The sequence below is a fragment of the Polypterus senegalus genome, chromosome 14 (assembly GCF_016835505.1).
Source record: "Polypterus senegalus isolate Bchr_013 chromosome 14, ASM1683550v1, whole genome shotgun sequence".
Taxonomy (NCBI): Eukaryota; Metazoa; Chordata; class Cladistia; order Polypteriformes; family Polypteridae; genus Polypterus; species Polypterus senegalus.
Window position 1 is genome coordinate 113,552,927 of NC_053167.1, and position 27,459 is coordinate 113,580,385.

A 27,459-nucleotide genomic window follows, 5' to 3' on the forward strand; every position below is an offset into this window, starting at 1 on the left:
GGAGGATTAAACTGAAATGTGCATTTATTATGGACAATTATTTATATTTATGTGTAGATTAGGAGGCGTGTACAAGGGAGTATCTATCTATCTATTATCTAGTGCCTTTCATAATTATCTATCTATCTATCTATCATATAGTGCCTTTCATATCTATCTATCAATCATATAGTGCCTTTCATAATTATCTATCTATCTATCTATCTATCATATAGTGCCTTTCATAATTATCTATCTATCTATCTATCATATAGTGCCTTTCATATCTATCTATCAATCTATCTATCTATCAAATCAATGTATTCATTCAATTCAATTTTTAAAGTAATGTTTATTGAAGACTTTAAAATTTGGCAGTTCATACTCAGGTAAAAGAATATTCATCCTTCATACACTCATTTACTTTTCACTAAACACCTGCTTTTCAAATCTAATTTTGCAATAATTTACAATTCAAGCAATTTTCAACTTTATCATATACCATGACACAAAAAATGTAATTTTCATATAGAAAATTTAAACCTATATATACACTGCTCAGAAATGTTGCTAGAAATAGTTTGTTACTCACATTAAGTACCGAAAATTATTTTGTAACACACATAAAGATTTGCAAATTTTTGAAACTCGTGTTTTCATGGATCACACAGAAAAATATTTTATATGGCATTATATTAAAAAAACAATGATGGTCAGCATGATTATTCTTTGATATTTTTTTAGAAAGAAAAGCTTTTAAAATGTGCAAAAACAGGAAAAAAAAATAGTTTGTTACAAAGGAAGCACGTTTGGGAAGTGCAAAAAGGTTACCTGAAAGAAAATGTCCCATGCCATTCCATACCTAACCCTTCCCAGTTGTGATGTGTGGCTCGTAAGTGGAACTGGACGATGGCACAGATCACACAGATTACAATACATTCACACCCTCGCTCAGCATCTGCTACTGGCTGCTCCAAGGGTAGAGTTGTTCAGAGAATTGCAGCCCAAACATACTAGCGCACTGTGTGTGCACATGAATTTGAATTTTCAGATCACTGAACTTCTGAGGCTACGGTGGGGCCATTGGCTGGGTTTTCCGCCGAAGACTTTTCGGCTTCTTTGGGAGCATCATTCTGTGACTTTGCTTCCTTTTCTTCCTTGGGTGGTGGTACAGCTGTAGGATGGGCATTGGATTGATTTAAAGCAGACTCTTGGTTTGATTGCTTTTCTTCTAAATTGGTTGTTTCTTGTTTTTGCTCATTGACCACCTCAATTTTGTCCTCTGTGTTGCAAGGGCTTGCTTTAATATCTCCATTCTGAGGAGCAGGGAATGTCTGAGCCATTATATTATAGAGAAAGCTGTACTGTTCCTATAAAAGGAAAAAAGGGATACAAACAATCAACAATTTTATTACAAGAGTTCTAAACTTTAGAGTGCAAAGAATGTACTCCATTCCAGACAAGATATACCATATAATCAGTAATACTTTTGAAAAGATTAAATTAATGCTTTTTTGCAAGACAATTTCCTTAATTAATACAAACTTTGGCCACACTAGAGGACATTAGGTTGAAGACATGTACTTTAAAAGAAACAGTTAGTGAGTTAAATTATTAATCTTTCATGCCAAGATGTAACAGTTCTAATCAACACACACAGGAATGGGGAATATACGAGGTTCAGGGTGTCAGATGGAAGGGTTTTTTATGCATTAAAAGTGGACGTCCATGTTCTTTTAACCACCATTTTTCAGTTTTTATGAAAATGCATGCAGTTTAATGTCTAAATGTTTCATGAAATCATGGCATAGAACAAATAAACAATGGCAAGTAAAAAATAAGTCAAGGAGTCATTAAGTGTTCAAAATGTTATTCCAATTCTTGAATTATCAAAGTAGCCACATTTTGCTGATATAACAGCCAAGCTGTGGTAACCCCTTTTGATTTAGAATACCAGTCACCCAGTTCAAGTCACCAACTTTGCTTCTAGCAAAAGAACCCCAGACCATTACACTTCCTCCTCCATGTTTGACAGCTGCTGTCACACACTAGGGGGACCACCCTTTCACCAACCTGACGAAGTTCAAACATGCTGCGTGATGAACTGAACATTTCAAATTTTGATTCAAGAGTCCATAAGACTTTCTTCCAGTCTGCAGTAGTCCACAGCCTGTATTTCAAGGCCCGCTTTTGACCTTTAAGGAAAGACTTTCTTACTGCCACTCGGCATGTCAAACTTGCAGCACAAAGTCTCCTCTTCACAGTACAAACTGACACTATCAACCATTCTTAAGTTGTGCTTGAAGCTTTTGTGCTGTGAGGCGCCTATCATGCACGTTAGTGACTCTGACAAACTTGTGTTCTGATTGGGATGTCACTTTGGCTCTGCCAGATCTCTTCCTAGCAGGGTTTCTTCCAGTTTCCAATTACCTTTGGATTGTGTAGGACACCACTGTACTCACTGGCAGTTTCTGTACATGAAAGCCTACACTGTTAAGGGTAACAACACTCTGTCTCGTTTCATTTCATTTGTCAATTGTCATGTTCTTGCCATTATCACTGGAATTTACAAATTTTGGGGGGGTAAAGTGTGTAGTAACACAGTCTGTTCCAGCTCTGCTTTAAGACAGAAAGAGGGTTTTTAAGTAATCAACAGAAGTTGGGACACCTGTTCAAATTGTTTGCTTCAACTTGCAAGGCTCAATTTACTTTAATGGCTCCAGAATATTTGTAGGTTGTAACCTATTAGTTGTTCCCTGGAGAAGGCCTATTTGTAATCCACATCCATCCATCATCCAACCCACTATATCCTAACTACAGGGTCACAGGGGTCTGCTGGAGCCAATACCAGCCAACACAGGGCGCAAGGCAGGAAACAAACCCCAGGCAGGGCACCAGCCCACCACAGGGCGTGCACACGCACACGCACACACACACACACACACACCCCACTATGGACAATTTAGAATCTCCAACCTAACCTGCATGTATTTGAACTGTGGGAGGAAACCCACGCAGACACGGGGAGAACATGCAAACTCCACGCAGGGAGGACCCGCTACCCACTGCACCACCGTGCCGCCCATTTGTAATACAGTATTCTGATATGTCTTTTAGTTTTTGTTAAACAGAACTATAAATTTAAACCTTTGCCAGTTTACTGCCTACCTTGTCACCATTTTCAGGTCATTCACTACATTTCAACTGATTAAATGTGAAGAAAAACTGAGGTATTCCAAACCCTTTATTTATATTAGTGTAAATACAGTAAATGTTCCTGATTGACTCACTGATTGACTTGGCTATTTGCTGACATCTTAAGAAAAGGGGCTGTGGACCACTGTTACGTATGGAGAAGACACAGGCAACAGTGCAATGTGAACAGCATTAATGGGGGCCAAAATTAAAAATCCCTAGTGGTAAACAATTCCAGAAATATTCCACAAATTGATCATTATGTATTTAGGGTGGAGTGGTGGCTCTGAGGCTAAGGATCTGTGCTGATATCTGGAAGGTTACTGGTTCGACTCTGCTGGGTCCTTAACCTGCAATTTTCCCAGGTGTGTTTTATAATGGCTGACCCTGCGCTTTAACCCCAAGGGGTATATGAACACTAGCAAATTCCTAATATAAAAAATTATATAAAGAACAAAAAGAAAAAAAAAACGTGCATTTAGAAAAGATGATTTTCACATGCAGACATAATGAACAGGAACGTCAGGGACTTGAATATACTGGTGTCATATTCTGTGTGAGTGTTCATCTATCTTCTAAATTCATGGTAGTTAGCAATGCCATACAAAGAGGAGCTAGAACAAGATTTCTTTTCAATAGTTAACCAAGCTGGTATAGTTTACATCTTTTTAACATACACTCGTCCATCCATCCATTTTCAAACTTACTTATCCTGAGCAGAGTTGCAGTAGATGCTGGAGCCTATCCCAGCAAACTTTGTAAGAACAATCCCTGGACAAGTTGGGAGTCCATCGCAGGGAGAACACACTCTACACACACACACACACACACGCACACACACTCTACACACACACACACAACCCAGTTTATCATCATCCACCTATCCTGCATGTCAATAGACATCAATCGAACATGCAAACTCCATGCAGGAAGCACCTGGGACCTAAACTCCTTGTTATGGGACAGCACTATAGGCCTTTGAAGAATTTAAATGTTGAATTGAATATTTCAGCAACCCATTTCACTTACTGCATGCCAGTCAGAAGTATTTTTAAAAGATATCAGCCAGGCTTCAATAATCTTTTTTCAGTATTGGTGATAGAAACTAACACTACAATACAAGATTTTCTTTCAAAAAGTTCAACCTTAGGTATCTTGGGACAGAATTAGAAAAGCGACTTTTCAGTCAGAGTTTAAAAAGATGGAGGATTGTATAGTTGCATTTTTCAAATTTTCCATGATAATACAGATATAGCAAAAGTGCATAAAATATGATACAAGCAACTTCATTTTCAAACTATTAATAAAATTCAAACTAAAACAAATCACAAGAAATGAAGGGGAGACTTAATGGCAAAAAAAGAAAAGACTACTCTGTGAAGTTTCATTTTCAGGCTTTTATATCTATGTCATATTCATTATGTTAAATCCATTATATTCATAATGAACACATGTACCGTACGGCCTTATATCTTGTAATTCACAACAAAGCTGAGCCTATTTTACTGCTTGTAGTAGAATTAAGTATGAAATTAGGTGACAGGCTGGGGTGAGCTATTGTAAGCTATCAGTAATAACAGTTGTGCTTACCTATATTAACTATATATAATCAAATATCTATCTGTGTCAGTACATAGCATGAGTACTAAGAAAATAGACAGAAAATAGTCATTGCAAATATAAACTCCTCATCAATTTGTGCAAAGAGGCATTTCAACCAAAAATCATGAACTGACCTCACTTAATCTCATTTTATCTTGACTCAAGTGCACCTTAATACCCTAACTGTGAGTGATGTCATTGGATACCTGCCCTGCCCAGCCACATTTTGGGGCCTTGTCATCCTCAGACTGCACTAGGAAAAAACTTGCATAACTGTAGGATGTTACTGGACTCAGTATCAGTCTTAATCAGTTTAACAGCAGTGTTCAGAGGAAAAATATTGCATTGCAAAAATCTGTTATAATACATTACTCATTCATCACCTTATCTTATTCATGTTAAAAATGACAACTTAGTAACCTTTCTCTAATAGTAGAAATGACATGAATAGCTGGTCTGCCATTGACTGATAAATATGTATGCAAAGAAGCACAAAAGGTGGCACATTCTTTATTCACAGAACGAAGCAAGATTGTTACTTCCAGTGCGGCAAAAAGTAAACTGCATTGCTATATATGAAACAATCAATAGGAAAAAAATGAAGAGGTACTCTAAGTATTGTAAACCTACACAGGCTGAAGGATTTACATTCTCATAATACATACAGTTTGGAGTACCTTTTGAAACAGAAGAAAAATATGAACAAGACATTTCTGTAACACAATGAATTGCCTTTGTCAGTGAAATGAATGCAAGCATTAACTGGAAAATAGAATTGTTGGTTTCTCTTTACAGACACATCAAAATGAATACTTAATTGAAAAGCGTAATCATCATGCACTACTAATACTATTACTACTACTACTACTACTACTAATAATAATAATAATTTGATTACTTCACTCAGTATTAGTTAATTTTTCTTATTTTCTAAACATATAAGAAAAACTACTCCCCAGTGAGAGGTGTCTCCAGTGAGAGTTAGCTTCATATCAATAGATAAACATTCTGGGTCCTTTATTTGGACATTCTGTAATGTTTAAATATGCTAGAATAATATTTGACCCCAGTCTGTCATTTCAAACACACATTACATTACTCTCTAAAACCTGCTTTTATCCAGTTCAAAACATAAAAAATGAACACAGTTTCTCAATATGGAGGATACTTAGAAATCCAATCATGCATTTACTCCTGCTGGAATTGACTGCTACCAATGTGTGACTGTTCAGTTTAACTCTATTTGAAGCTTTCAGTTTATTAATGAATTCAGTGAATTGTTACTAGAACTAGAAAGTACAACTACATAACTCCTGTTCTTAAGTCATTGCAATGGCTACCAGTTAACACTAGAATTACCAGAGCCTACGAAAAAACTTGTAGATCTGGCCCACCCTAAATGCATTCACACCTCTCTGCCAGCGTTGTCATCTAAATGTGCTGATAAAGACAAGCTGCAAGCAGCCGGCTATTCCATCCCCCACCAACTTAGAACGTGCACGAACTTCTCTCAGCTCATGCCTTGATTGAGTATCTGGGAGTGAAGTGGAGTTTTAGAGTGGAAATAATGGATCGTTATTTGGAACACACGCATTTCATGTGTGTTCCGTTTCTACAGTAATCTGTGTAAACACATTGTTAAAACAGACACTTTTTCATATTTTAGTAATAAATAGTACAAAATGTAGGCATAAACTATAAAATGCATGAAGTCCAAAGATCAAATAAACACTTTCACAAAAGGTTCAAGAACAATACAACAGCATCCGTGGTGTACTGGTAAGAGTTGCCGACTCATTTTGTAACATTTATTACGATGAGTTTTTTCGTAGACTTTGGTTAAGTTTAAAATTAATTTCGATATATTTCGATATCCTTCCTCATACATATAAAGCCTTAAATGGCCTTCTGTATGCCTTACTTGACTTATATGAACTTCTCTTTACATACAAACTATGCATTACAATGTTAAGATCCAAAAATGGAAGGATTTGGTCTTTTTATTAGACTACCCAACACATATTTATATAATGTGGGAGATCCATAAGCAGGTGAGTCAATAAATGCCCATTCATTCATCCATCCATCTTACAAACAAACTTATCTACAGCAGGGTAATGAGGTTGCTGGAGTCTATCCAAACAAACATCAGGCACAAGGCAGGAACAATCCTTGGATGGGGCGCCAGTCCATTGCAGAGTAAACACACTCCCACACCACTGAACACCAGGACCAGTTTAACATCACCAGTCCACCTAACCTGCACATTTTTGGACTTTAAGACGAAACCCACATGACCATGGAGAGAACATGCAAACCGGACCTGAGAGCACCTGGGACGCGATCCCTGGTCTTCTTGTTACAAAGCAGTAATGCGACCACCATGCCACCCTAAGTGTCCAGAGTTGGAATCAAATGCCAGGTCACAATCTACGTATGTGGGCTTAGCACATTCTCCTTGTAACGTTATATGGTTTCCTCTCAGTACAGCATGAACTCCATCATTAAACTCATTAGTTTTGTGCCTGCTTCTTTTGTGACCAATTCAAAGCTTTGAGTTATGGCTTAATGTGGAAAATTATACATAAAAATAAAATTGTTATTTTGTTGACTTAAGTATGTTAATTAGAACAAATAAGATCAAACTGAAAATGAAATAGCTATGCATTTTCAAGTTCTCAATCCAGTGATGAAATTACGCCGCACCTTTTTCATTTGAAATTCCCTCAGAGTGCTTTTAATGATACACTAGTACGCTGGTGTGCATTACATGTACATTTGCATCATTAATGTGTTAACCTTGGCTTTTTTATTCATTATTCAGGCCAGAGTGCCTGAATAGTTGCTCCAATACAATACTGGCATTTTGAACAAACAGGAAGCTACTTACAAAGGACATCAGCATTCCAGGCCTTTCTTTTCGCAAAGCTTTTGCAGTCTGGAAAATATCAATCACTTTTTCTGTATTGGCACAGTCGAGTACATTCCACAGGGCACAAAACACACCTGTCCTGCTTGCGCCATCACTAAGAAGAAGAGGAAAAGAGAAAAATAAGTTAACTTAAATTCAACATAATATTGTGTTAATGGATGCTTATATGTACAGTAGTAGTCTAGACTTGTAGGTCTGCAGTAATTTCTTAACACACAAATACTGTAGGTGTAAAAATAAATGTAGCCTCTTGTTCTCTTTACCTGACGTGAGCAAAGGGAGACATTCAGTCAAATCAAGGCTTAGCAAAGCACACAAAGTGGGCCAGACTGGACATAGAGACACAGGTCAAACCACCCACTGTTTTTGCATTATGAGAGGAAGTAAAAAAAAAAAGACAAAATGCAGAAGAACACTGGGAATTGATTTTTTCAGAGATTCGGCACCAGTCTGAATGCTTGAAGACTTTTATGTACATTGTGGAAAATAACTAAACTGATCTAACAGTGATTAAATCTTGACTTTATGTACATTGTAAATAAAAACACCTAACAGTGGATTTTCAAAAGCATCACGTCCACTTACTTGCAGTGGATTACTACTGGCCCATTGCTACTCTGCTTGGAGTCCTCATTAACACAGCTCTTTGGCGTGTTCTCTTTCATTTTTCTTATCATGTCAACCAACTCTTCTGGCTTCTCTGGAAGATCCTGACCAGTCCATTTGTGAAAATGATACTGAGAAATTACCCGACTTTCTTTCCTCTGCAATGAAAAGATGGCAAAAAGTGTCATAACCCTTAAAAATTCACAAAATAAAATATCATTATATGATTATTATTAAGGCAACATGAAAACCAATTATTAACACAACATTCTCAAATCAGTCCCGGGTCATGGGGAGATGCAGTCTACCCTGGCCACACTGGGTGCAAAGCAGGAAACAGACCTGAAGAGGGCGACAGTCCATCACTGGACCCGCTCATGCAATCACTCACAGTCACACAGAGCCAATTTAATGCCACCAAAAAAAAATATTTAATAACAACAACAGTAATGCTGATGATCTATGACAACATAATTTCTAATAATAATAATAATACTAGCAATTTGTTTTCAATAATAATAATAATGCATTCTAGTTATATAGCACCTATAACATCAGGAATGCTAACAATCTATGAATATTTATTATATGAACAATAATAACAATATTCTGACTTCAGTTACAATTTGTCCTAATATGCTCAGCATGCAAGCACAGTCAAGCTAAAATAAAGAATAAAACTGCAAAAACACAAAAATACTCATTGACATGTAACCTAACGATTTATAGATCTCAAATTGGCAAATGATAAATGCATCCTATTCAGTACAAGAATAGGTGGCAAAAAACTGATAAGGGCGCACATATCTTTAAACACATGGCTGTTGGTTCAAATATTATTTAATAAATAAAAAAAGTAAAAAATGTGTTGTTATTATAAGAGGTGATGTGAGTATTCCTTAAAAACTGTATGCAACTAAATATCTGGAAACACTTGCATATTTCCCAGGAATCAGAAGCAGTAGAATCTGTTGGCTTTGACAATGTGGTCTACCACTCTTAGCTTGTTATTGATTGAGCCTTTTAAAGATATGCAATCTAGCAGATGAAGATATGGAGAAAAGCAAAGTTGGGTCCTGTTCTCATCCTGGACCTGTGATGAGTAATCGACCCATATCACAATTTATGCATATTCAGCAGATCTGTTTGAATAAGGTCCACATCATACACACACACATATACACATTATACGTATGGGCTGCAAATGACTTTTTAGTAAATGGGATATAAAAAATCAGATATAAAACAAGAATATAAAAGAGCATTGTATTCCTATCTCGAGAGTTTTTTAAAAACCGAAAATTTGAACAAAATAAAATTGTATGTATTTTAAAATATATTTCAGCATGTTCAAATGTAGTTAAATATATCAGAAGAAAACACAGGCATGAACTTCAGCTTTTTCCAAAATGTACTGCGATTTGGGTTTACGCACAATAAGAAAATTAAGGATTTCACTGTAAAACATAATATTACTTATATAAATACAGGTACTTTGGGGGCTGACATGATGACAGAGAAAGTAGAACATGTTCCCTGTTTAAGGTGAAGAGGCTGAAACAATGTTTTTGAAAGGTACAACAGTGCAACTAATTAACAGTTTTGTTAACACTCACACACACACACACGAGAATAGGAGACAACTTCAGGGCTTCTTATTGTGGTAATTCCACCCCGAGTCGAGGGATGGCACTGTTACTTACTGCCTCTTCTGTCTCCTTTCGCTCAGATCAGAAAAGAGATGGTGTGAGGAACTCCTAAATGTCAATTCTGGTTCTGGTGACCTTAAACCCACTCCTTCCTGCGAGACCACCTTAAATAGAACGCCACCACCTAGCATGGCAGTCAAAACTTGGACTCACATTTGAAAAGATGTTACCAGACAGCACTAGCTGTTCTTACTTATTTTTTCTTCAAGTCTTGTGTGCCTTTTGTATTCACAGCACATTGGAAATGCAGTTCCAAAGGGTGTATATGGCCTTTGCACAAACAGTATTTAGAGAAAATAAACCGGTAAATTGCACTCATAAATTAATGAGCATAAAAATAATATTATACGGGATTATTAAATATCCAGTAGCTAAATATTTCATAACGGGACATAAGGTGGAAAAATGAAAATAGGATTAGAAAATGTCAGATTCCAATTAGTAACTCCTCCATCGTGAGGCAAATTTAACTTAGAACATGAGGACACAGGCCACAATGTGGTTAATGAACTGGATTTTTAAAAATAAATAGCACCAGCAGGTAACAGAATATCAGCAATTCACCTTCATATATTGAGGTGGCTGCAACATGCAACAGTACTGTACGGATGTAAGCTACAAACTGGTTTTATGTATTCATAATACTGTTTATATGTACATATTCAAACAGTTCTTAATGTTTGGCTAAGAAGAAGATACTGAGGGTCTGGTAAGGTGTCAGAATGTGGAGCATCCTACCTTATTGTGGATGTCTATATAATCTGAATGTGAGGATTTGGTTTAATGGACTGCTTTTATTGAACATTTGGGGACTGTAAATTGATGACTAAATAAATATCTTTATAAAGTTTTAAATATACAGTATCTATATAAGAAGGATTTGCTTTTAATATTTAATTTTTCAGTTTCAAGCAGAACATGCTGAGCTGTGTTTGTTGATGATCTGGAAGGTTTCCTGAGCCAATAAAGATCATTATTATAAATTATATATTATTATTTGCGTTATGTTTTTGACAGTATTGGCTTATATTCTCTACAAAAGAAAAGCTTTAACATGTTTAACTGTTCTTGTGCCCTGATTAAATTAAATACTCATGTGTAGGCATACTGTGTGTCCTGTGCTGAATTCTATCAGGGCTTAAAAATGCATTCTCGTTTAATGTGTGTCCTTCCACCCAGGTAGACATTTTACTTACTAATGTATCCTTACATAAACTTTCAACAGTGATGTGTAACATATAACAATACATTGCACACACATTCCTATCTTTCGTTCTTATCATTATTAACTGCAGATTCAGATTCAATTTAAAGAGTACAATCCACTACCTTTGAGTGTCTAACTTCAATTGCACGGACTGTGAAGCCAGGGAATGTATTGCATCCTGTTTCTTTTACTTGCATACTTCCATACGTCGTCATTTCATCATTCCAGTATTTGGAGCAGAATTCCTACAAGTGACAGAAGCATCAATTACAAGTTAGTTTAATCGGTAGGTTTCCTTACAGCTGCAATCATTTTTTTATCCTGTATTTAAATGCATGCTTATGCTAACAAAAGTTTACATGTATTAACTTAATTTGAGATTGTTTTTAAGTTGTAAATAATCAAGTGATTACCAGTAGAATACATGCATTCATAAAAAGCAATATGTAAAATAAATATTTTGTCAAAAACAGTCATTTGTCATTTAGAAAAGAAAATCTGTGAATGGAATCATTAGATGTGCCACTAGAGGGCAGTGTACAGCAGCATTGATGCTCTCTGTGTTAAATGGCCACTATGGCAGGTAAGCTTAAGCATAATAATTTGTGTCAGTTTTTAACCTTTTCTCCCTCTTTGAGTTCAGAAAGCATCACAATGATTTTTGTTTTGCGCTGGAAGACCATCAGCCAGAAATCTTCAGTGGTTTCAGGAAGGGGTCCCTGAGTTGCAATGAGGCTTCTCTTGCTCCAGTAACCCTGAAATAACAATAAGTGAAAAGTTTGAAAAATCAGAAGCATTTTCATGAATTTTAATTGTGATCACATTTTTCATGATTACTTAGAGAATACATAATTGCAAATGGAATTGGAGAGCAGTGTTTTTTGTTCCTTCTAATGTAAAACTGTTTTGCGTGTTTTAGTCCATTTGTTAAGAATGAACAGAAAAGAGTGTTCTTTAACCATTTACATATTTTCATCATTATTTGTCTGTGTGATTTGCATCACATGTTGGGAAGGTAATTCCAGGATATATCACTTTATTAAAGATTTACATCCTGCTCTTTGCTTTCATATGAATTTATGCATTTGCCACAGCTTTTATGTCCTTCCCTTATAATACACTTACTCTCTACTTATAGATACAGACAGCCAGAAAGTCTATAGCATACAAGGCTATTAGTACTTTGAAAAATTAATATTAAACTGTTAGACTACAAGTATGCATCTATTCATAACTTTCTTCATTACAGGGTTGCAAAAAACCAAAGACTAACCAGGTAGCTATGGATGCAAACAGGGATACTAGTTCACCAATTAACCTGCTCTGCACGTCTTCAGGATACCTGACAGCAAAACCCAAGTAAAGTTCATCACGTGCCAACTTCACACAAACAGTGGACAGGCCAGGAATCTAATTTGGGTCATTGGAGCCCTGATTTGCTGCTTCTCAAATAAGCTGTTTTCATTAAATGACATTCTTCCTTAAAAAATAATGAAAATGTATTCTGTGTAGTGGCTCCCATAATTCATCATGTTTATAGAACTAGCCAAAGTACAGGTTGACATTCAAAAAACCAGCAATCTACAGACCTAAGGACAGTGGCGTAGTGTAGTGGGGGCCTGCCCGGGCACTTTAGGGGCGGCAAAGAATTACTGTATATTTTAGTCTTTTAAATTGAAATACCTAAATAAGGCGTGAAATTTGACACCACGCTACGCCACTGCCTAAGGAGTGCTGGATTTTCGAAAATGCTGGATTTTGGATTGTTATATATGCTGTATATACTTCCTTACAAACATTTGCTTTTTTGATCCACTGTCAGAAAAGAACTTTAACAGTTTTTCTTTCTGTTTTTTAATATCATACACTGTTGAAGAACCAATGTCGTATGTTTCACAAATGGTTCGCACAGACACGCCACTATCAAGTATTTTAGCACTTCCACTTTCTCTGCGATCGACAACGCACGATGTTTACGTTTTACGCCCTCTCTTTTCTTTGCTGAATCCATAATGGGGCTATACAGCTGCAAATAAATGATAGAATGAGAAGGAACGAGCAGGAATGCCTGTTAGCAGGTGCAAGCAAGACCCAACAATTGATTATCGACTACAGCACCATCAAAACATAAACGGCACCTCCAGAAAACAGTGGCGTGCCAGCGCGGTAAATTTGAAAATGCACTCCGAAATTCATGCTGGAAATCTGAAGGAACCGATTTATCGATGGCCGGTTTTTGAATGTCAACCTGTACTGGGCAATGTCCGGGTATATTTGTGCAATGGGTTAATGTAACAAAGCAAACGTTTAGGCATTTTCTGAATCCTGACCCCTTTGTCATTTCTGGCTGTCCCATTCATCGTCTACATTGCAGCTCTATGCATTTCTCTGTGCTTGTGAGTTTTGTCAATGATTGGATTGTACAATAGTGGTACGAAAAAATGATGTAAATATTTAAATGTTTGTTCACTATCGACAAGAATTCATCCAATTATTTGTGTGATATTAGATTAAGCAGATTGCGTTTTTCACAGTTGGTTTCCACATTGCAACATATTACAGAGCCTCTAATGGAAGTTGAAATAACTTGTTAAAAGAAAGACTACATACATCTATGAATGAAGCATTAATATATTTGGTTTCAGTTTCATCATCACTGTCATCATCAGAGGAATCATCAGAGTCTTCCTCTTGTTCACTCTCTTGGCTGTTATCCTCATTGATCTTAATGTGCACTCTATTATAGTCATCTGAAAACAAAACATGAAACAGTCAAGACAATGTAAGCTAGGAATTATTATACACGTGCCACATATAACAGACATCTTTTCGTTTGGTGAAAGATTTACTTTTCATGTCTCAAATCCCATGTACCTTTCTCATATATCATTATATGCAAGTATACACATGTTTTAGCCATTTTGATGAATGAGAATATCAATTAAATTACAAGTAACCATCAAGAAAACATTTGAATGTTATCAACAGTTATGTTTAGGGCATCGGAGCAGTGGGAGGTAGAAACACAATTTATCACCATCATGGGGCTCTACTGATACAGTCCTCGGCTGTCCAAGACCCGGAAATAAATATTAAAAAAACTTTTGTCCTGATTTGGGTCCTCAAGTCACTATAGGGCAATATTCTGTGCCTTGCAGGAATACTGGGAAGACGACCAGTCTGGTGCTCCCCAGTGCAACTTTGTGAGGAGAGAAACAGACAAGAACATCTACTATCACTAGGAGGAGTCCTATTCAGTTAGGCCAGAGATGGGCCATGTCGGTCCTGCAAGGCCACAGTGGCTTCAAGTTTTTGTTCCAACCCAGTTTCTTAATAAGAAGTCAGTTATTGCTGATGAATAACTTATTGCTCAAGTGACATTTTGATGCTTCATTTTAGTGGTCTCACATGTTAAGGTTCCCCACACTTAACTGCTTATTTCAGTCTTAAAAAGCTGCATTCACTATTTTAATGGCTCCTTATTACCAATAAGATGTAAATGACAAAGGAGTCATCTAACTTGTTTCCATTTACACCTGTGTGGATTCATGAGGCACTATTTGGTTTAATAAAACACTTAAGAGAAAAATTAGACAGACAGAAAATGATCCATTTTAGGTTTCAAATCATTTGGATGATATCTGGTTATAGTAACCTAACATTGCAGACTAACAAGCCATACAATTAAATAAGGTCTGAGATTGGCAAAAATTGGTTTCTAATTAAGCAATTGGGTTGGAACAAAAATGTGCAGCCACTGCGGCCCTCCAGGACTGACACTGCCCACCCCTGAGACAGGGTGACACATGATTTTGAGTGCTCACTGGATAACTTGAAAGTGTTTACCATGAGTTATTGGGAAATGACTATGGTCCCAGACTTAAAATAATCTTCTGAGCTTGAAATTAGGAAGTGGTGGCTGACGAGGGCTCAGCTGGTGTCAGTGGTGAGACAGGAGAATGGGCGCATGGGCCAGCAACCCAAAGGGGCAGTAAGGGTCCTCATTGTTTACTTATGCCCTGGGGTTTCAGTCTTTGTTGTTTTTACTCTCTTGTGTATATATTTTGCTGTAACTATTCAATCATTTTTCAATAATCTAATTTCTTTTGTTACTTAGAACTTCTGTGTTATGGTTTAGGTTCACAGTCAGCTCTCCAGCACCCCTAAACATTTTGTTTTGTTTTGAAATGGAAAACAGAGTAAAGTAGAAAATAACCAAAAGAACAGACACAGTTAAAACAAAGCTGGGGTTGTAACTGGAATATCAAATTTGCAGTCATCAAAACAAAACTGGAGGACAAGAAATTGTAATCAGACATTCAGGGCTTGATAATCAGTACCCAGAAATATTTCTTTGTTAAAGGGATTGCAAGCAAAGGTTGAGTTATCCGCAGCCTCGGATAAAAAATGTAAAACACTGGTGTCCTCTTAAACTCTCACATTAACAATGTAAATGGTCAATTCTAAGATCACGTAGCACCCGTTTACAAAACAAGACAGCATCACAAAAGAGTTTCAACAAGTGAAAATAACTGTTATCAAAATTGAACTCTCCATCTCTCAAACTCTCCATCTCTCAAACCCCATAACAGGTAGAAATGGTCTAAGAAATATGTGTTTAACATGCAGTCAGATATTTCAAACAGAATCAACTGTGTAATTTTTAGAAATACAAAAATTAGTCTTTATAATGTTAAAGCAATCTGTCAGATCAAATTGAAGGTATTTTACTTAAAGTGGTTGTGGCAGATGGCCGGGATGCCCCGACCATGGAAGGACCGGGGGAGAGAGTATTTTCAAGACCATTTCTCCTCCAGACCGACAGAGGGCAGCTCCCCTGACTTCCAGAGGTTATGAGCATGGAAGCTCAACCCTGCTAGGGCCTGTGGCCACCACCAGGGGGCGTCTGGACATTTTCAGGACCCTATTTGGCAGCACTTCCGCCAAGTGCTGTTGGAAGAAGCTCATTGGGCACATGGACTTCTTCTGGGTGCCCTATAAAAGGAGCCAGTCACCACTACTCAATAGCCAGAGTCGGGAGGAAGACGGAGCTTGTGAGGAGGATTGGAGGCGGAAGGACTGGCTGACAGAAGGGACTGTGTTTTACTGGGCTGGGGCTATTGTGATGCTGTGGGGAGCAGAGAGAAGCTGTGTGGTGAAACTTGTGTCCAGCCTGTCTGTGTCGGGTTAGGACGGCTATACTCGCCCCCAGGCTTCACATAGTAAAACGTTAGAATAGGGGCTACCTATTAATCAATTACTGCTGTGTAATAAAACTTTAATAAACACTTTGCTTGGTCTTAAGATTTGCAAAGCACCAATGTGAACACTTTAGAACTGGGGCTTTGAATAGGGCCTCTATTAGTCAGTTACTGCTATGTGGTAAGACCTTAACAGACAAATTGTTTGGTCTTAATGAGACTTACAAAGCACCAATGACACATCAGGATAAGAGCGACCTATGGTGCAGCAATTAGCCACTTACTGTTATGTAACAAGACCTTAAGAAATACCCTGTTTCATTGTAATAAGACACACAAAGCACTTGCGTCAGCGTACTTAAAAATAGGGTCGCCCGACGGTGCATCTGTTATTCAGTTAGCAAAAAGACCACTTCAAATAAGTCACTATACGATACCCTATGGCAAGCTCTTTAAAGTTCTTATTCTTAAGTACCCTTAAAATGTTACCAAATGACAAGGAGAGATACTCACATGGAATCACGTTAGAGTCACGGCTTTTAGGCACATTGTCTTCATGATTGCCGCTATTTTGTGACCTCCAATTTTTGTACTTTGGAAGTCTCTATAAAGAAAAAATATGTACATATTTAAAAAGGCAACTTATATGTAAATAACACATTGTTTGTTTGCCCCTAGATGGCTTTTTGAAAATATAATATTTCAAAGCTATTATATCCAACATTTGGAATAACATGACAAGCTGATGTTACGTGACTACCACCCATAATACATGATTTGCTTACATGCTGTAACCATAAGTGTCTTTAAATATCAGGATGGTTTGACTGTGAATAAAAAAGACAGTACATTGCAGTTTCTGACCTATGAAGGTCATTAGATATTTGCTCAAATTGTTCTTGAACTTCTCAGCTCTTTCACTGACTTTTGTAAACCTCCAGTCTGTAAACTTAGCGTCATTTTTGACAGTAACTTCTCTTTTGAGAAACACATTAACTCTGTAGTGAAGAGTTGCTTTTTCCAGCTTTGTCTTTTAGCTAAGGTCAAACTTAATTTATCTCCTAGGGATCATGAGAAAGCAACTCATGCTTTTATCTTTTCTCAGCTTCATTACTGTACCTCGTTGCATTCTGGGATTAGCAGATCACTGATATGCAGGTTGCAGCTCGTTCAGAATGCTGCTGCTCGTTTTTTGGTTGGGGTGAGAAAGTTCTACCTTCACTGACACCGCTGGTTTCCCTACTCTTGGTCATCTTCTTTCTTTTTCTTTAACTCACCACTGGATGTGTTTTTATTTTACTGTACTTTATGTCTATGTATCTCTATTTATTTTATTTATGTTCATTGTATGTTTTAATGTTAAGCACTTTGGATACAGCATTACTGATGTGGTTTTAAATGTGCTCTATGAATAAACTGGCATTGACATTGACATTTGGGGCAGAATGTGAATGGCTTCCTAAAAATTCAGCTCAATTTATTTTTGTTTAGACCTATCCTTACTAAGTGCAGGGTAAGAGCACTGAATAACAGATAATATACAAATTACAAATATTACAAACTATACAATCTAATAAGAACACAGAATCCTTTACATTTTGGATTCTTTTTTTTCAATGTCAAGGCTCCCAAGCATTCCTGGTGTCTTTTCCCATGGACAAGTGAACAGCTTGGATGAACAGAAATTAACTTGTCCAGTCATTAAAGGCCTAGAAAATTCAAGTATGTTCTACAACATGATATACAAGAATATAAGAGGACACTCAAGACCGACTAGTCGTAAATCAGACGTGGTGTAACTTCTGTGCCAGCAGCATTTCACTATATATAATCAAAACACATCTAATAATGAATGGAAGTGAACACATTTATTTTGAGGTATCCATAAATAAACAAAACTACATTGACAGAAATCTACCAAATAATTAGTAAAGCTCATTTATAGGTTTGATATAAGGAGGACAGACCTGAAATTCAATTTCGAGCAGGGAAGGCTCTGTTGAAGGCTCCCTTCTGCTTAAGTTGCTCAGTGAAGAATGAAGTTCTGACAGAGGAAGTTCAGTTTCTCCAAACTGGTTGTGCTCAATGAGTGCCTGGTGAATTAAGATGTACTGGGCCTAAAAAATAAACAGTAAAATGATGATGATAAAAACATTCAATTGTGGAAAGATGTGATCTTGAATTTACCTGAAAAAAATGCTAAAAGTACAGAATTTGAAATCATATTTGCATATTATCAGTTTGTTAAGTTCAGATCTTCTTTACATTTTGAAATTCCACCCTGAAATCTGAAATAGCAAAAATGAAGAGGGCAATATTAAAATGGAATTGAAGTGAATTCAATTGATTAAGGAGAATCTTTTATTGCCACAAATACTGGAATAGTGTCGCTGGTGTTTATTCTTTATTGCAAATAAACTGTGTTAACTTTGAATTATCAGTTTTCTTTGTAAATCACCATTTAGGAAAGGAAAAATCCAGATTTTTTACTTAGGGTCCATAACTAGATAGTGGCAATGTGTTACATGTTAGTCCGATCTGCAAGTAAGAATATCTATCTGCTCTGTACATGTCACGGTAACTCTGTTACGAAATATCCGACCACAGGAACTCGCAACTTCTTCACTAGAAAGTAACTAAAGACTAATGACAAATACAAATTCATTAAAATAAGACTATGTTAAAATAGGTGATTTTCAAAGTAGTTCATACTTAATATCCTGATAAATTAGATTTACATCACATCTTCTATAACTCTGTGATGGCAAATGTGATTTTCTACACTGTGATGCTCTGCGCTAGTAACATCACTTCAAGAGAGGCCCACCGAATCAACAAGCTGATTAAAAGGGCAGGCTCAGTTCTGGGATGCACTCTGGACCCCCCTGGAGGTAGTAGTGGAGGAGAGAATTAAAGTAAAACTGAGTGCCATTACAGTATGGACAATGCTGCACATCAATGGTGCACATACTCTCTCTCATACAGAAACACTGAGGACTTTCAGGCAATGAATCATTCAGCAGAAGTACATAAAGAAACATTACAGGGGCTCATTTATACCAACAGCAACATGCCTGCATAAGCCCTCGCTTAGACTGTGACAGCCAAGACAGAAGTGTTCTTTCTTTTTTTAGTCAATCTGGTGTGTGTTCAGATCACAGTGTGTGTGTATATGTATGTATTTTTTACCTTTCTATCTATCTATCTATCTATCTATCTACCTACAGTGGTGTGAAAAACTATTTGCCCCCTTCCTGATTTCTTATTCTTTTGCATGTTTGTCACACAAAATGTTTCTGATCATCAAACACATTTAACCATTAGTCAAATATAACACAAGTAAACACAAAATGCAGTTTTTAAATGATGGTTTTATTATTTAGGGAGAAAAAATCCAAACCTACATGGCCCTGTGTGAAAAAGTAATTGCCCCTGAACCTAATAACTGGTTGGGCCACCCTTAGCAGCAATAACTGCAATCAAGCGTTTGCGATAACTTGCAATGAGTCTTTACAGCGCTCTGGAGGAATTTTGGCCCACTCATCTTTGCAGAATTGTTGTAATTCAGCTTTATTTGAGGGTTTTCTAGCATGAACCGCCTTTTTAAGGTCATGCCATAGCATCTCAATTGGATTCAGGTCAGGACTTTGACTAGGCCACTCCAAAGTCTTCATTTTGTTTTTCTTCAGCCATTCAGAGGTGGATTTGCTGGTGTGTTTTGGGTCATTGTCCTGTTGCAGCACCCAAGATCGCTTCAGCTTGAGTTGACGAACAGATGGCGGACATTCTCCTTCAGGATTTTTGGTAGACAGTAGAATTCATGGTTCCATCTATCACAGCAAGCCTTCCAGGTCCTGAAGCAGCAAAACAACCCCAGACCATCACACTACCACCACCATATTTTACTGTTGGTATGATGTTCTTTTCTGAAATGCTGTGTTCCTTTTACGCCAGATGTAACGGGACATTTGCCTTCCAAAAGTTCAACTTTTGTCTCATCAGTCCACAAGGTATTTTCCCAAAAGTCTTGGCAATCATTGAGATGTTTCTTAGCAAAATTGAGACGAGCCCTAATGTTCTTTTTGCTTAACAGTGGTTTGCGTCTTGGAAATCTGCCATGCAGGCCTTTTGCCCAGTCTCTTTCTTATGGTGGAGTCGTGAACACTGACCTTAATTGAGGCAAGTGAGGCCTGCAGTTCTTTAGACGTTGTCCTGGGGTCTTTTGTGACCTCTCGGATGAGTCGTCTCTGCGCTCTTTGGGTAATTTTGGTCGGCCGGCCACTCCTGGGAAGGTTCACCACTGTTCCATGTTTTTCCATTTGTGGATAATGGCTCTCACTGTGGTTCGCTGGAGTCCCAAAGCTTTAGAAATGGCTTTATAACCTTTACCAGACTGATAGATCTCAATTACTTCTGTTCTCATTTGTTCCTGAATTTCTTTGGATCTTGGCATGATGTCTAGCTTTTGAGGTGCTTTTGGTCTACTTCTCTGTGTCAGGCAGCTCCTATTTAAGTGATTTCTTGATTGAAACAGGTGTGGCAGTAATCAGGCCTGGGGTGGCTACGGAAATTGAACTCAGGTGTGATACACCACAGTTAGGTTATTTTTAACAAGGGGCAATTACTTTTTCACACAGGGCCATGTAGGTTTGGATTTTTTCTCCCTAAATAATAAAACCATCATTTAAAAACTGCATTTTGTGTTTACTTGTGTTATATTTGACTAATGGTTAAATGTGTTTGATGATCAGAAACATTTTGTGTGACAAACATGCAAAAGAATAAGAAATCAGGAAGGGGCACTCCACACCACTGTATCTATCTATCTATCTATCTATCTATCTATCTATCTATCTAATGAGCTTCTATAATGAGCCAAATTTCCCCTGTCTATCTATTTAAAAGTTAACACATAACATAATATTCAAGGGCCCGGCAGGTTACAAATGCTACAAAAAAATGTAACCTACCTCAACTTGAACCATGAGACAACGCTGACGACGAAGTTTGACCACATAGCCATAAACATCGACACGTCCTTCTGCTTCAAGGCCCTCCATCATGGCATCAATGCCAATGTAGGTGCCTGTTCTGCCAACGCCAGCACTGCAAAGATAAACAAACAAGTCAACAGTCAACTCTGGCCACTCCATCAGAAGCACATGTTCATTGAAAACAGTATTCAGCTTTGTGAATTCAATGATTTCAGTAAATTTTATGTAAGCCAATGGATGACTTTGTTCTGTTTATTAAAACAAGTCCAAGTGGAGTGGATAAGATGTCTATGCAGTAGCATCTAACCAATAATGTTGGTATCATTTGAAATAAGCACACTCATTAAATGTTTTTAATGGTACACAAAAGCAAAATAATTAATTCTATATTTTGCATAATGGATATATTTTTCCATTATTTTTATGTTAGGGTGATCATGTACCTGTATTTGTTTCATGTTTTATTTGAATAAAACTAAAAATAGCATACATGACAGACATGATTTTGTTTCAGAAATTATGTTCAGGAGGTTCCAAAACATCAACAAGATGAAAAATTATGGGTAAAATATTCAAAAGTCTTTTCGTTACAAGACTCGGGTATTGGTAAAAGTTGAAGTCAACACCTTTACTGCACACATTTTATTATTCAGCACCTAAATCCACTCCCATTCCAATAATTCAATTTACTGGGAAAGACATACTATAGTGTAAATCATGGTGTTAGCATCATAAGAGCATAAGGAGAACATAAGAAGTTTGAGAAAGGAGAGGAGACCATTCAGACTATCAAACCTGTTTTGGTTAGCTAAATGCTAATATCTCATTTTTGTACTCTCCTGTGTGTTAGACGAACACAAAGCACATTATTGTAGTCTCATCAAGTCAACAAAAGAATGATACACTTGATAAACTGTAATGTGCTTATTTTGACATGAGGGGACACTTACAGGTTCCACCTTTTAATATTATACAATATGTATAAATAGCATAAGTGATTGACCTTCTCAGCCTGTGGACCACACTGGTAAGTACAATGGACCAGATACTGAGAAGACAAGTCACACTACAGTTGTAATCACAGAAGTATCAACTGGATAAAAAACATTTACTACAATAAGCTTAATAACATCTCTGTGCTTAGGGAAAAATCCAACACAGACACAGAAGAATGTGAGCACTTCATATACAGTATACAACGATGGGGAATGAGAATTGGACGAGTCAGCAACATTGACTTCAAATACTTTGAATGTAACTTCTGTTTACTTTACACTTTAAACTTCACTTTAAACTTAACAGAGGAGCAGGAAAGGCAGGAGGGGCTTCAAGTTTCAGTACAGAAGGAAACACATGGCAATCCAGCAAAACTCTGAAAGGTACTGCACAGCAAAAGGTGCTTTCTCACTAAGGCAAGAGTCAAATTCAATCAGGTTGTTCTCAGAGTCAGAGATTCCCAGTGGCTTGACCCACTGAGTCTAGAAGGACGGTCCTCTTCTTGAGCATCTTTAAGCTTTTATTTCTCAGGTGAACTGATAAAATTTATCAACTCAATATTTGTGCCATTTGTCATCTATTTTTTTACTTTTTCTGATAGCTTATTTTAATGGAGTTACAGTAGGTGCTTTAGTTGGACTGGTAGGGCAAACATAAGGATATACAGTACAGGCCAAAGGTTTGGACACACCTCCTCATTCAATGTGTTTTCTTTATTTTCATGACCATTTACATTGGTAGATTCTCACTGAAGGCATCAAAACTATAAATGAACACATGTGGAGTTATGTACTTAACAAAAAGGTGAAATAACTGAGAACATGTTTTATATTCTAGTTTCTTCAAAATAGCCACCCTTTGCTCTAATTACTGCTTTGCACACTCTTGGCATTCTCTCGATGAGCTTCAACAGGTAGTCACCTGAAATGATTTTCACTTCACAGGTGTGCCTTATCAGGGTTATTTAGTGGAATTTCTTGCTTTATCAATGGGGTTGGGACCAGCAGTTGTGTTGTGCAGAAGTCAGGTTAGTTGGACGATCATTTATTTTTCAACAGGACAATGACCCTAAACACACCTCCAGGCTGTGTAAGGGCTATTTGACCAAGAAGGAGAGTGATGGAGTGCTGTAAATGGTCATGAAAATAAAGAAAACACATTGAAGGAGGAGGTGTGTCCAAACTTTTGGCCTGTACTGTATGTTGTACTGTTTAAGATATATATATATATATATACTAGGGGGCTCTGCTGGGCCCTACATGCTTGTCATTTCCCGGATCTGCCGCTTGCGACGAATCCTGCTGTGCTTTCTGTTAAACACGAATATCAACTCTGTCTTTGATAACTCTGTCCTTCGAAACTATTATCGCTGACAATTCGTCACATGTTGGTTTATTATAAATGCGACCATGATCTTTCGGACTCATATAGAAAGCCAAGAAAACTTCTTTGTCTGTGTTATTCAGATAAATTTAATCTAAAGTGCAATAGTTTTGGACGTATGGATTTGTATCCATTATTGGCTGTAGAATTTTTAATATGTCCGATCATTTAACTCTTTCGATTTTACGTTGCATTGCTTTTCCGTAATCTTAAATATAATCCTGACTGATGTGTGGTTTCTTTAAAATTAAACTTGTAGTACTTCAATTGTTTGCGGGACCACAGATTCTCATAGCGTATGGTCCTGAATCATGTAAATCTACGTTTTGAGCATTGAACGATGTGAACACAAACAGATTATTGTAGATGTAGATATTTTGCCTGTAGTGTTTGTAGATTTCATTTTCATCAAATAACAAATCTTTTATTTCTCGCAGATACTCCTCTTCATTGGGAAGAAACACTGCTTTTCTGTGATGGCAACACGAATTAGACGATCTACAAGTCTCCAACTTAAATTTTTAAGAAAAACAATATCTACATACTTCTGACATATCACCTATGTCAACAACATCAACTTTTTTATATAGCACATTTTCATACAAATGATGTAGCTCAAAGTGCTTTACATTGTAGCGGGCCACATAGTTAGTGTTCAAATGTCAGTTCTGTGTGTGTCTCGTTTCATTGTCCCATTGGCTGTTTGTATGTGTATCAGTTAATGCCGTCCCCGTAAAGGAGGACGGATGATGGAAGGAGACCGCAGCCGCAAACCTGGAAAACACCTGTGCTTAATCAATCAATTACTGCCGTCACTGACTATTTAAGAGGAAGGAGAGAGAAGGAAAGAAAGAACCGTGTTTTGTGTCAATCACTTCAACTTGCTTGCTGTCTCATCACATTGCGCTTTGTTCCAGTTTGTTTTCATTAATCCGGACTGTCTTCCAACCTGCATCTGCTGAGACCCGGGTCGATTCATCATCCACCATACGAGGAATCACGGTGAGGTTACTCCAAAACGCCGGAAAATCAAACATCACAATTGCTGCTAGTTCAGTCATCTGAATTCAGGACATTTTACTTTCGGACTCAAGTTCACAACCATTCTGTTTATTAGTCATTTTGTTACTTGTGTGGTGTGTGTTATATGTTATAGGGACAAGGGAGGGTTTTTGTATGTATATTTTGGTGCTGTCTTGAGGTTGCTGGGGTGGAGGAATATTTATATTTGCATTTGTTTTGTGGCATGTCTTGTTTCATTCAATACATTTACTCCGTTTAATTTTACATTCTGTTTTTGTGGACTTGCATTTATACCGTCGATTGTGGGGAAAAGTTTACTTGTGTAGAAGTACGGCTTGATAGTTAGATTTCTCAGCAAATTATCCAGGCCACAGGTCTTGGAGGTGTAGCTGCCGGCTGGGTAAAGGGGTCGGCGTTACAACATGATGAAGGAAAGAGAAAAAAGATAAAATAAATATGAAAATAGAATTAGGGAACACTAATATAACATAGAATAAAAGTAAGGTCCGAATATGTCCATATATTCGATCTCTTTTTGCTGTTCCGTTATCTCACCGAGTAATAATTTCCGTTTGTTAGCGCTAATGCGATCTTTACTATAATGTTTTGAGACTTTCGAATTTTAGTACTTTCATAATCTCTAACCTGCTCTGGATGTGTATTGCGCCAACCTCTTTGCGATGTTTTACTTTGTTTTCTACTCTTTGTCTTTTATTTCCACCTCCCCCTTGCACCTTAGAAGAGCTGAGAGCACATGAACTGTGTGTGACAATAACATTCACACAAATGAGAGGTGAGTGGACCGTGGGCATGGTTAAATCTCCTGGCACAAAGACTCGTCTCGCAGGACTTGAAATTATCTCTCTGAAAAAGTGTGGTCTCCGTCTCTCAGGACTTGAAAGTGTCTGTTCCCAAGATTTTATATATATATATATATATATTATATACACACAGAGTGAGTGAATTTTAAAACACTGCCGAGAAGAAGAGAAGTAGGACATATATTTGCAAGGTTGCTCCAGAAGTAAGTATTTCAGAGATAGCTAAAGAAGCAAGGATAGTTATAAGACCATGGAGACCTTTTACCCTTCTAAATGATGATCCCCAGAGTTATATGTGGCATACGGGGAAATATGTCACAGTATATTCAGCTTCCCTTCTTGTATTATAATAACCAGGTTACTTAAAGGAAGCCTAGCCCTTCAAGGTTATGCTGAGACTCAGTAAGAGAAGTTTCTGACCCACGATGTTGTCTTTGACTGGTCAGGCCTCTGGTGAAACTGAAGTCAGAAGATGAGCAGAACAATAGCTGTGTGTTCTGCTTGTCTTGTTGCGTGTCAGTCATTTAAAAGCCTGTGCAGCATCTGTTCTTTTGTCTCACTGCCTTGTCTCACAGGAAGTTAAAGCGTCTCAGAGAAAATCACGTATAGTCTCCTTCCAAGATTTTTTTTTTATAATAGAGATATACATATATATATATTGCATTGTTATCGGAGATCAGCATGCATTCAAAATTTGAAGGAAATAGTTCGGTAAAAGTGGTTAAAAAATTGATTGCAAAATTTGACTCAGACAAACAGACAAAAATAAAATCATGTAATAATAATAAAAAACACCCAAAATGTTGACTTTAAGCACAGAAATGTGAAGGTTTTAATGAAAATGCCTTAACTTTACACAAAGCAAAAAAGTTTCTGAATGTCACGTTTTTTACAGCTTTTACTCATTCTGAACACTGCCTTGTCAGTTTTGACCCACTATTGACTTTACTGGATTTTACTCATCAGACAGTATATGTTAGTTTGTTTGTTCACCACCTATAAAAATGTCCTGAAAATAATCTCTTTAGCTCAGAAATGTGGAGATATTTGGTTAAGTGCCTTTAAAAAGTTTACACATTTAATAGTTTTGTACAATTCCTATACATTGTGAATACTGCCATGTCCTTTGGGTCATTTTTGACCCAGCATATACTTTAGTGGATTTTACTCTTTATTTACGATGCTTTCTTTGGTCACAACCCATAAAACCATCGTAAATATAATCTGTTTGAAAACATACTTGTTAAGATGGTCAATCAATATAATTTGAAAATTTGACTGACCAGGGAATCTAGAAAGGGGTCAAAAAGGCCTGTAGGGTACAGCATTAGGTCAGCAAATGAACAAATTGTAAGAGTTAATATTACTACGGCCATCTAAGTAATCACTTTAGATTATGGTATGGCTAAAGAGCACCCCTTATCATTCATTATATATTATTTCAAGTGAAAAACATACACACATAAAATGTATTATTTCAAAACCGTTTTCTTCAATATGATCTTAAAATATGGTTCAGCAGAGTCCAAACTATGGCCATTACATTTAAAACCGAAGTGTCTGATAGGGTTTAAGCATTGAAAAAGTACATAGGAATTTCTAAATCCTTATAAATCTGACTAAAAAGAAAAAAAATTCTCCTACCTGCAGTGCACTACTATGGGACCACTGAAGATATTGGTAAAAGAGTTAACTCTCCGGCGTAACTTCAGAAGAAGGTGGGGATCTCCAGGCACACCATGATCTGGCCAGCTGGTAAACTGAATGTGGGTCACAGCTCTCTCTGAATTTTTCTCCCTTTTCTGTCAATG

At 37.1% G+C, this 27,459-nt stretch overlaps 1 protein-coding gene across 1 annotated transcript in view; it reads right to left on the minus strand.

Annotated features, from left to right (window-relative positions):
- Positions 1 to 416: 416 nt before the first annotated feature.
- ptprc (protein tyrosine phosphatase receptor type C) overlaps positions 417 to 27,459 on the minus strand; it is a 45,454-nt gene continuing 18,411 nt past the window's right edge. Inside the window, exons 11-20 of the mRNA XM_039734901.1 lie at positions 27,293 to 27,450; positions 21,402 to 21,537; positions 18,399 to 18,548; positions 16,945 to 17,035; positions 13,841 to 13,980; positions 11,851 to 11,985; positions 11,353 to 11,475; positions 8,294 to 8,472; positions 7,667 to 7,802; positions 417 to 1,349 (exon numbers count right to left, since the gene is read on the minus strand). Coding sequence (XP_039590835.1) covers positions 1,032 to 1,349; positions 7,667 to 7,802; positions 8,294 to 8,472; positions 11,353 to 11,475; positions 11,851 to 11,985; positions 13,841 to 13,980; positions 16,945 to 17,035; positions 18,399 to 18,548; positions 21,402 to 21,537; positions 27,293 to 27,450 — 1,566 coding nt within the window. The 3' untranslated portion in view covers positions 417 to 1,031. The remainder of the gene's footprint in view (positions 1,350 to 7,666; positions 7,803 to 8,293; positions 8,473 to 11,352; positions 11,476 to 11,850; positions 11,986 to 13,840; positions 13,981 to 16,944; positions 17,036 to 18,398; positions 18,549 to 21,401; positions 21,538 to 27,292; positions 27,451 to 27,459) is intronic.